General features: G+C 39.2%; 1 protein-coding gene and 1 non-coding gene across 2 annotated transcripts in view; both read right to left on the bottom strand.

Annotated features, from left to right (window-relative positions):
* Nucleotides 1-2332: 2332 nt before the first annotated feature.
* The window catches only part of LOC106143735 (zinc finger protein 728-like), a 42596-nt gene continuing 35105 nt past the window's right edge, over nt 2333-9823 (bottom strand). The window contains exon 4 of the mRNA XM_026783848.1: nt 2333-5186. Within this exon, the coding sequence (XP_026639649.1) occupies nt 3829-5186 (1358 nt within the window). The 3' untranslated portion in view covers nt 2333-3828. The remainder of the gene's footprint in view (nt 5187-9823) is intronic.
* The window catches only part of LOC101997856, a 5538-nt gene continuing 1707 nt past the window's right edge, over nt 5993-9823 (bottom strand). The window contains exons 3-4 of the transcript XR_003377796.1: nt 7089-7215; nt 5993-6089 (exon numbers count right to left, since the gene is read on the bottom strand). This is a non-coding gene — a transcript (uncharacterized LOC101997856). The remainder of the gene's footprint in view (nt 6090-7088; nt 7216-9823) is intronic.

The raw sequence follows: 9823 nt of genomic DNA, 5'->3' as shown, positions 1-9823 counted from the left end.
TTTTTTGGTTTTTCGAGACAGGGTTTCTCTGTGGCTTCGGAGCCTGTCCTGGAACTAGCTCTGTAGACCAGGCTGGTCTCGAACTCACAGAGATCCCCCTGTCTCTGCCTCCCGAGTGCTGGGATTAAAGGCGTGCGCCACCATCGCCCGGCTTGTGGCATGATCTTATAGCATGCCCATCTGTTTGTCTCTCCTCATGGGAATGGCTTTCCTATTGAGGTCTTTTACCCAACATGTGGTTCCCTGCCTGGGACTTGTGGCCAGCTGCAGCTACTCAGGGAACTACGCCATCCCTGCCTGGGAGTGGCTCTCAGGACAAGCTGCACGCTGTCTGCTGCCACTTCAGGGGACCTGCAGTGTGGTCTCATGGCCCACTGCCCACTGTTGCCACTCCGGGATCTGCAGCACTTTACTTTTACCATTACACTAGCTCCTTGGTCAGCCTGGTTATTTCCCTTGAAAATAATGGAGCTTTAGGGAGATGGGAGGCTTTCAACAAGTCCATAATGTAACCTGAGTTAGTTATGGATCCTCCTTTTGTCATTAAAAGCCCACACTCCTTCCAGATAGCTGTGTTGACCAGAGGATATGAAAGGCATATTTGGAGCCCGTGTAAACATTTAAAGATTGTCCCCTTGCTAACTGGAAGGTAGGGATAAGGGCTATTAATTCAGCCTGCTGATTAGTGGTATGGGCAGGGCGTGCCTTTGCCTCTACCTTGAGGAAAGAACTCAGGAAGGGGGTAAGGTTTGTAAACCTTTGTAAGTGAACAGATGGGAAAGATTATGGTGGGAGAAGACAGTGGTGTGTGACCCAAAGGTTAGTTTCTTTGACTCACGAATCAGAAGCTCAGCAGCCACTAAAGCACGTATGCAGGGTGCCAGCCTTGAGTAGTGAGGTCCAGCTTCTTTGACAGGTGTGCTACAGGTGCAAAGGGAGGTCTCAGCTGATGTCCTAGGACCCCAAGGACATATCTCTCCTTCTGTGTTACATAGAGGGAAAAAAGATGAGTTAAATCTGGGAGATGAAGAGCTTGGGCCTGGATAATGGCTAGCTAGTCCTAGGAATGATAAAACCTCTTTTTTGTAGAAGGAACAGCAAAGGCCTGAATTAGTTTTTTCCTAGGGTAATAGCTTTTTTTACAGTACCAATGAAATTACCTGGAGCCACGCAAAAAATCTGCTTAGGAGTTTATTAGAGGGGACGTACACAGGCCTGGGGAAGTCAGTGTGCAGAGAGAGAGGAAGGAAGATGTCGCATCCATCTTTTAAAAGCTGTCTAGCACATGTGCACAGGGGGTTGATGTGGCTGTCATATGCAGATGACGGGGCTCATGCATGTGTGCAAAGGTTTATCTGTGACATACGTGGATGCACCTACACATGGGTCATGCAGGAGCCCTTTAACATCCCCGGGGGAATTAGGCCCTTCTGCCTGAGGACTTCTATGCACATGCAGGGCCACTAGAACCTGGAAATATCAGTCTTATGTGGCTGAAAATATTAGAGTGAGTGATAAAGAAAAGTCTTTTCTCGATTCCTCAAATTCTATGGTTGTTACTTAGTATGAACACTTTTCTTTGTTTACGACAGCAGTCCTTAACCTGTGGGTAATTACCCATTTGGGGGGTCAAAACATCTTCTCAGAAGGGTCACCTAAAACCATCAGATACAAAGATATTTACACTCTGATTCTTAACAGTATCAAACAGTTAGGTGTAGAAAAGAAAACAATTTCAAGGTTGGGATACAATTGTATTAAAGGGTGTCAACATTAGGAAGGTTGAGGATCATTGGTTGAAGGTATGAGGAGTCCTTATAGGCACTGGTTCACCATTCACTGCTGTGTTGTGTCCATCTAGAATAGATACTAAAGAGGTCAGATGTTGGTTGAATGGTAACATATGTCACTATATTTTTCACAAGCATATTCCTTCCTTGTACTATGGATTCTTTCATCTTGGGTAAGGTCTGAATGATTCCAAAGGCATTATCACATTCACACTATTGGTATGGTTTTGATCCAGAATATTTTTGATATCTTTTAGGGTCTGAAGAAGCATAAACAATTCATGAATATTTTAAAATTTGCATTATTTCCCTGAAGTTTGAACTACCATGTCTTGAGAAGTGCTAAAAGCTTATGAAAGGGTTTTTTGTTTTTTTTTTTTTTTTGGTTTTTCGAGACAGGGTTTCTCTGTGGCTTTGGAGCCTGTCCTGGAACTAGCTCTTGTAGACCAGGCTGGTCTCGAACTCACAGAGATCCGCCTGCATCTGCCTCCCGAGTGCTGGGATTAAAGGCGTGTGCCATCACCACCCGGCTAAAAGGGTTTTTAAAATTTACAACATTAGTGCCATTTCTCTCCAGTATGAATTATCATGTGTTTCAGAATTTCTTTACAAGTATAAAAATGCCACAGCACACAATTCACGGGGCTTCTCTGACAAGAATTGTTAGATGTTGTTTAAATCCAGAAAGCTGGTGAATGACCTTGCCATTCTCCAGGCATACCCTTCCTCTCCAATATGAATAGTCTGCTGTTGAGAATGTCACGTGTAATCTCTAAAGTTTTTGCCACATTCTTTACACGTGTAGGGTTTCTCTCCAGAATGAATTCTTTGATATTCCTTAAGGTTTTAGGTACAGTTGAGAGGTTTGCCATTCTAGATATTTGTAAGGCTTTTCTCCAGTGTGAGTTATTTCATCCTGAGTTAGGTATGAAAACAGAGACTGTGCTTTCACTTCCCGGAAACACAGACAGGAAAAATCACAGAAAAACTATACTAATTACAGCATGTTTGGCCAACAGCTCATATTCCTAGATAGGTCTTACATCTTAAATTAGCTCATTTCTATTAATCTGTATATCACCACGAGGCTGTGATTAACTGGCAATATTCTGGCATCATTCTCTTTTGGCAGTCACATGGCTTCACCTTGACTCTACCTACTTTCTCTTTCTATCTCTGTTTCCTGGATTTTCCACTTAGCATTAGGATATCCCACCTAATTGAAGGATTTTTATCTAGAATATATTATGATATCTTATAGAGTTTTAAGAAATAAGAAACCATTTTATGAACATTTTGGCACTTGTATTATTTCACTGAAGTATGAAATACTTTGTCTTGAGAAACACTAGAAAGCTCATAAAAAGTGTTTTCAAAATTGATGACAATAATGACATTTCTCTCCAGTATGAATGATCAGGTGATTCAAGTCTTAGAAACTACAAAAAAATCTTTGCTCATTCTTCACAGGGTTTCTCTCACAAATCAATTCTTTGATGTTGTTTAAGACCAGAAGGCTTGAGGAGGACCTTGCCATTCTCCACACTCCTAACGTTCCTCTCTAATATGAAAAGCCTGGTGTTGAGAACGTGTGTTTAAGTTCTAAAGTCTTTGCCATGTTCCTTGCACTAGTGGTTTTCTCCCAAGTGTGAGAAAATTTGTGCTGAGTTAAATATGACTTTTTACACAAGGCCTTTTCACATTTTTCACAGTAGGGTTTCTTTCCAGAATGGATTATTAAAAATGAGAAAGAACCCATGAAGTTTTAAAGACATTGCCACATATTTAACACTTACAGGGTTTCTCTCAAATATGAAAGAGCTCTTGCATTTTGAAAGTAATGATGATAAATGGAAGGCTTTGCCACATACTTCTCAGTTGTAGCGTTTCTTTCCTGTGTGAATGCTCTTGTATACAGAAAGTCATGATGGAACATAGAAGCCTTGCCACAACTTTGTGTGGTTTCTTGCCTGTATAAATTCTCTCATGTACTTTAAGTAAAGGTGCAGTACAGGATCTTGACACATACTTCCAGTTTCTAAGGTTTCTCTCCTGTATGAGTCCTCTTGTGTGAATAAAGTCCGGATGGACTCCTGTAGGATTTGCCACATAGTTCACACTTGAAGGGTATCTCTCCTGAATGAATACTCTTGTGCGAATAAAGTCCTGATCGACTACTGTAGGATTTGCCACATACTTTACACTTGAAGGGTTTTTCTCCTGAATGAATCTTCTTGTGTAGAGAAAGTCGTGATGGGCGATCGAAGGCCTTTCCACACACTTCACACTTGTGGGGATTCTCACCAGTATGAATTCTCATGTGTGCTGAAAGTTGGGATGGGAAATAGAAGGCCTTGGTACATACTTCACATTTGCAGGGTTTCTGTCCGGTGTGAGTCTTCTTGTGCAGAGAGATTCCTGATGGAGTATTGTAGCCTTTGCCACATAGTTCACATTTATAAGGTTTCTCTCCTGAATGAATCTTCTTGTGTAGAGAAAGTCGTGATGAACGATTGAAGGCCTTTCCACACACTTCACACTTGTAGGGATTCTCACCAGTATGAATTCTCCTGTGTTCAGAAAGTTGGGATTGAACATGGAAGGCCTTGCCACACACTTCACACAGGTAGAGTCTCTGGCTAGTATGAACCCTCTTGTGTACAGATAGTGATGATGGGTTTATGAAGGCTTTGTCACATACATCACACTGGTAGGGCTTCTCTCCTGTATGAACCATTCTGTGTTTAGAAAGTAATGATAGAGCATGGAAGGCACTGCCACACACTTCACACACGTAGGGTTTCTCTCCTGTATGGATCCTTTTGTGTTCAGAAAGTCGTGACTGACGACTGAAGCCCTTGCCACACACTTCACACCCATAGGGTTTCTCTCCTGCATGAATCCTTTTGTGTTTAGAAAACCGTGATTGACGACTGAAGGCCTTTCCACATACCTCACACTGGTAGGGTTTCACTCTTGTATGGATTTTACTGTGTAGAGAGAGTTTTGATGGAAAATGGAAGGCCTTGCCACACACCTCACACTGGTAGGGCTTCTCTCCTGTATGAATCTTACTGTGTAGAGACAGTTGTGATGGATAATTGAAGGCCTTGTCACATGCTTCACAATTGAAGGGTTTTTCTGTTCTATGAATTCTCATGTGTAGATAAAGTCGTAATGGAAAATAGAAGGCATTCCCGCATACTTCACACTTGTAGGGTTTCTCTCCTGCATGAACAATTTTGTGTTTTGAAAGTAATGATGGAGCATGAAAGGCCTTGCCACATTCTTCACACTTATATGGCTTCTTTCTTAGATCAATTTTCTGGTGGCTAATAGGTTGTGAGTTCCCAGGAAGGCCTTTGCCACATTCTTTGCCAGTAGAGTGTTTGTTTCCTGGTGAGTAAAAGTTGAGAAATGAATGAAACCTGAGCAAAATTCTCTATATTTATGTTTATTTTTAAAAAACAGAAACATTGGCTCAGACCTGTATTTTTCAATATTAATACCGTTACATTCAATATTCTAAAGATGTATTCAGTGCATCCTAATTAAAACCACCATGATAGGTTGAAATTACATAACTAGAAGTGAAAGACAAAGACAGGACAACATAGAACATAGAAACAAATGAGTATAAACAATGTCAAACATGTAGGGAAGGCATAGCATCCACCATTAAGAAAACAAACTATGATGCTAATTTAAATGTGACACTTAAACACATATAGAAATTTTATGTCCAGATGAACACAAAGTATAAATGTAGTCCAAGTTGGAAGACATATAATTTAATAGTTCATAAACATCCTAAATGCTTAGTTTTCCAATGTATGAAAATTTGGCTGAATAAGTACAAAATTGTGCATTTCAATGTTAAATAATATATTTAAAGGATTGAAGACAGGAGGATTTCTGCACATCTCATGTATGAGGATCTACTGTCCAAATTATAAAAAATACATAGTGTTTATGTAGAAATTACAGAGCTTAGTCAGTTACTGTAAACAGAGGCTGATCTAATGGGAGAAGGACAAAGCATAACAGAATCAAAGCTCCAGGAACATCCTCTTCTCACAGGAAACTACAAAAGGAGATCCTGTAAACCGTATGTCCATCAGAACATTGTGAGTTAATGTTGCTGATAAAGCCTCCTTTTCTGCAAATCTCTCACCCGGCCTCTGTCCCCTCATTCCTACACACCTGTTTCCATGGCGGCTGCTCCTAGTCTCTTCATATCTGAAAGTTCTTGTCTTTGCTCCAGAAATGTGACCAGGTATGGCTTAGAGGAGGCAAGGCCTGTTCATGGGAAAAGAGATCATTATTAGTGTATTCTCCTAGGAATCACATGTCCTGTCTAGGACTGTATATATAAGGAAAGAATGGATATAATCAATGATTATAGAGGATTAGTTCTTTATGAATTTCCTGATGGGGCCATCAGAATGCATAGGAGGAAATGAGGATATGCAGGTACTGAGGTTCATGCTCCACAGTTACAAGAAAAAATATTAAAATCAAAGGGTGTGGTATTCTTTTTAACATGGATGCTTCCTACTCATACCCCTTACTTTATGACATTACCCCCAATATAAAGGATACATCTAAAAACAATGGGAAGGTGTTATGAACACGAGAAGAAATAAAATCATTGTAAGGTATATGAATACTCTCCTTAAGTTCCCTAAAATTTGCCCCATAAATTTCATTGTTTGAAGCACAAGCATCCTTGAGATACTGTAGAAAGAAATCAAGTTTGATGCTGACAGTTAATTAAGAGTTCACCGTGGAAGTTTCCCTCACCCATGTGGTAGAATATTACTTCAATGTGTGCTGATTTTGTTCATCCTCTGGAACATGTGATTAACGATGGAAAGATATGCTACATTTGTTTGACTAAATAAAATTCACCTGTGCTCAGGAAGCTGCGCCAGCAACAAGCTGACTAAAAGAGGTTGGAAGGAGTAAGGTGGAGAAAAGCTTTTAAGTCTGGGTGTGGAGAATAATGAGAGCTTTCTCATAGACACAGCAAGGAGAGGAGGTGAGCTATATGCTATATTTTCCTTCTGCGGAGAAGAAGTCCACCTCAGCCTCTGAGTCTTGAGTTCTTCAGGAGGACAGAGATTTATACAAGTTCCCCTCATAGTTTTGAAAGAGGCGGTGCACGAGGGAACAGAATTCCCTCAGGCTGCAGCTCCTGTGGCACAACCACTGCTGGTATATGCTGGGAACTGTAGTTCCTGATTAGGAGAGTCAGGGCCTAAAAGGCAACAACGATTTAAAAATAGGACAACCCACCCAGGAACACAAGGTTGTTGAAATTCTCCAACATCACATCCCTGTACAAATTCCACTGATCAGGGTCCAGCAGTTCACACTCCTCTGCAGAGAAATCAATGGCCACATCCCTGAATGACACCATTTCCTGAAATAAAGAAAATGAATAAGTACTATATATTATATTAATTAAAACAGGAAGAAAAACACAAATTACGAGAGGCATCTGTATTCTGGATATAAATCTAAAGGTCACCAAGAGTGAGAAGAGAGCTAGAAGCCCTTCTGGTATAGGTAAAAAATATCCCTAAAATATGTCCTATGTAGTATTGTGATGTTGCACAGGATTCATGATTAAGAACAGTGAATGACAGAAGACCCTGAAACTACAATGGAAATTTCACTTTTAAGAACCATAAAATGGAGAGTTAGTGTATCTCCAGGAGAGGACTGTTCAGACTGGAGAGATGGTTTAGTAGTAAAAAGCACTGACTGCTCTTCCAAAGGACCTGGGATGGATTCTCAGGAGGCAGGATTCTCATGGCTGCTCACAACTGTTTACAACTCCAGTTACAGATGATGAGACAACACCTTATACAAGGACACTAGCATTACAACCGTGCACACAACATGAATAAATAAATAATAAAATCTTGAGATAAAATAAGCATTGTGTCCCGTGCTAGTATCATGATACAGCAAACATAACATAGATTGCTAACATTACAGAGCTATGGAGATGGAGAGAGTACTGCTCAGCCCATAGGAACAACCACAAACGGTATATACAATGAGGGTGCAGATCAGATCCAGCAAGTCTGGGCTGAGGTTTGGCTTCCTGAGCGTGAAATTCAGGCAAAGTGACAAAAGAACTCATTTAAATAGTTCATGACCTTTAATGAAAGTGTGGGATAAATACAGGTTCTTCTCAGTATCCTGTGACAGTGTTTAATACACTTAGTGAAATACTTGTTCAGATTCAAAGAATGAAATATTCAGAGCAATACCTCTTCCACTTTATTATCATAGGAACTAAAATAACGAGACCACATGGAGGAGGAGAGAAAAATTCTTGTCAATGATTTGTGTAAACAATGGGAATGGGAGACAAAGGAAACAAAATAAGAAATTTTCATTTACTACAGTATACTGCACATATGATTCAACTCTTGTTCAGGAATATAGGACTATAACAATACACTGCAAAAAAAAAGTTTTTAAATAGTAGCAACGTGGTTTGCTTCCATCTGGACTGATGACCTCATCAGGATGAAGACAACCATGTGTTCAGAAGTCATCTTTTTTAAAAAATATTTATTTACTATGTATACAATATTCTGTCTGTGTGTATATCTGCAGGCCAGAAGAGGGCACCAGTCCTCATTACAGATGGTTGTGAGCCACCATGTGGTTGCTGGGAATTGAACTCAGGACCTTTGGAAGAGCAGGCAATGCTCTTAACCACTGAGCCATCTCTCCAGCCCCCTAGAAGTCATCTTTAGAAAAACTGAAGAACACACACCATATGAATTCACCATCATTCGGATTGAGATAAACATGATGTATAAAACCAACTATGCAGCACCTATAAAACTTCCTAGTACAACTGTCCCCTTTAGGTTTTATTGTATTTTTTTATAGACCAAACTGTTAACAGCAGGTCTCTAATGTATTTTAGATTAGAATGGATTTTATATACCATTAAATTCCTAAGATTATAATGATTATTCAAGTTGGCAAAAAGCTGACTGAGAGATGTATGTCTAACAATTTATGTCTTTGGTAAGTATAAGTTTAACCACTTATTTCTTTGTTTTTTTTTTAAAGATTTACTTATTTACTATGTATACAACATTCTGCCCGCACGCCAGAGGAGGATGCCAGATCTCAGTACAGATGGTTGTGAGCCACCATGTGATTGCTGGGAATTGAACCCAGGACCTCTGGAAGAGCAGCCAGTGCTCTTATCCTCTGAGCCATCTCTCCAGCCTCCCACTTATGTCTTTGTTAACACTAGACTTCTAAAGTAAAAAAAAAAATAACAAGATATTTCTTTGTTAACACTAGACTTATAAAATTTTAAAGTAAAAAAAAAAAAAAACAAGATATATTTTATGAGTGAGGCCTAAATTCCTAAGGTCTACTTAGGCTAGCAGAAACCAAATTAAAGAAATATGACTAGCATTTTTGTCTTTACAAACTAGAATTACATTTTAAAGTTTTAGTTCAATGCTAAGGGATCTTGAATTCAAAATTTTAAGGCTCAAGCTTAACAGGGATAAAACTGTAAAATCCTCATCTTATAGAAGCTACTAACTTATAAATTGTGATAATTAAAACACACAAGTTAATGAACTGTCACCTTAGAGATGATTCAATTCTTCCATGTGCTCAGAACTATGTAGTTAAACTTAGCAAAAATGTAATTCATGTATGAGAACAAGTTTTAGTCTTCCATACATGTTTTCAAATTGAGAAGTAAATAGAAAGAAAGTTTGTGTAAATTCAGGCACACTTAATAGATGATCCTCAAAATTCTTAGAGATCCATTGAATATGACATTTAAAATATTTATTAATTGACACAGAGCCCATCTGGATTATACTTTCTGCTCTAACTTTTCCTTCCCAGATCTCTGATCTTGAAAGAAAACTGCAGATTGATCCACTTAACAGCAACATTAACAATCCTTTTTCATTTATTTATTTTTATACATATTTATTTTGGATTTTTTTTTTTTTTTTTGGTTTTTCGAG

Source organism: Microtus ochrogaster, chromosome 19 (genome assembly GCF_000317375.1).
Source record: "Microtus ochrogaster isolate Prairie Vole_2 chromosome 19, MicOch1.0, whole genome shotgun sequence".
Lineage (NCBI taxonomy): Eukaryota > Metazoa > Chordata > Mammalia > Rodentia > Cricetidae > Microtus > Microtus ochrogaster.
Note: the sequence above shows the minus strand (reverse complement) of the source record. Positions and strands in the feature narration are given on the sequence as shown.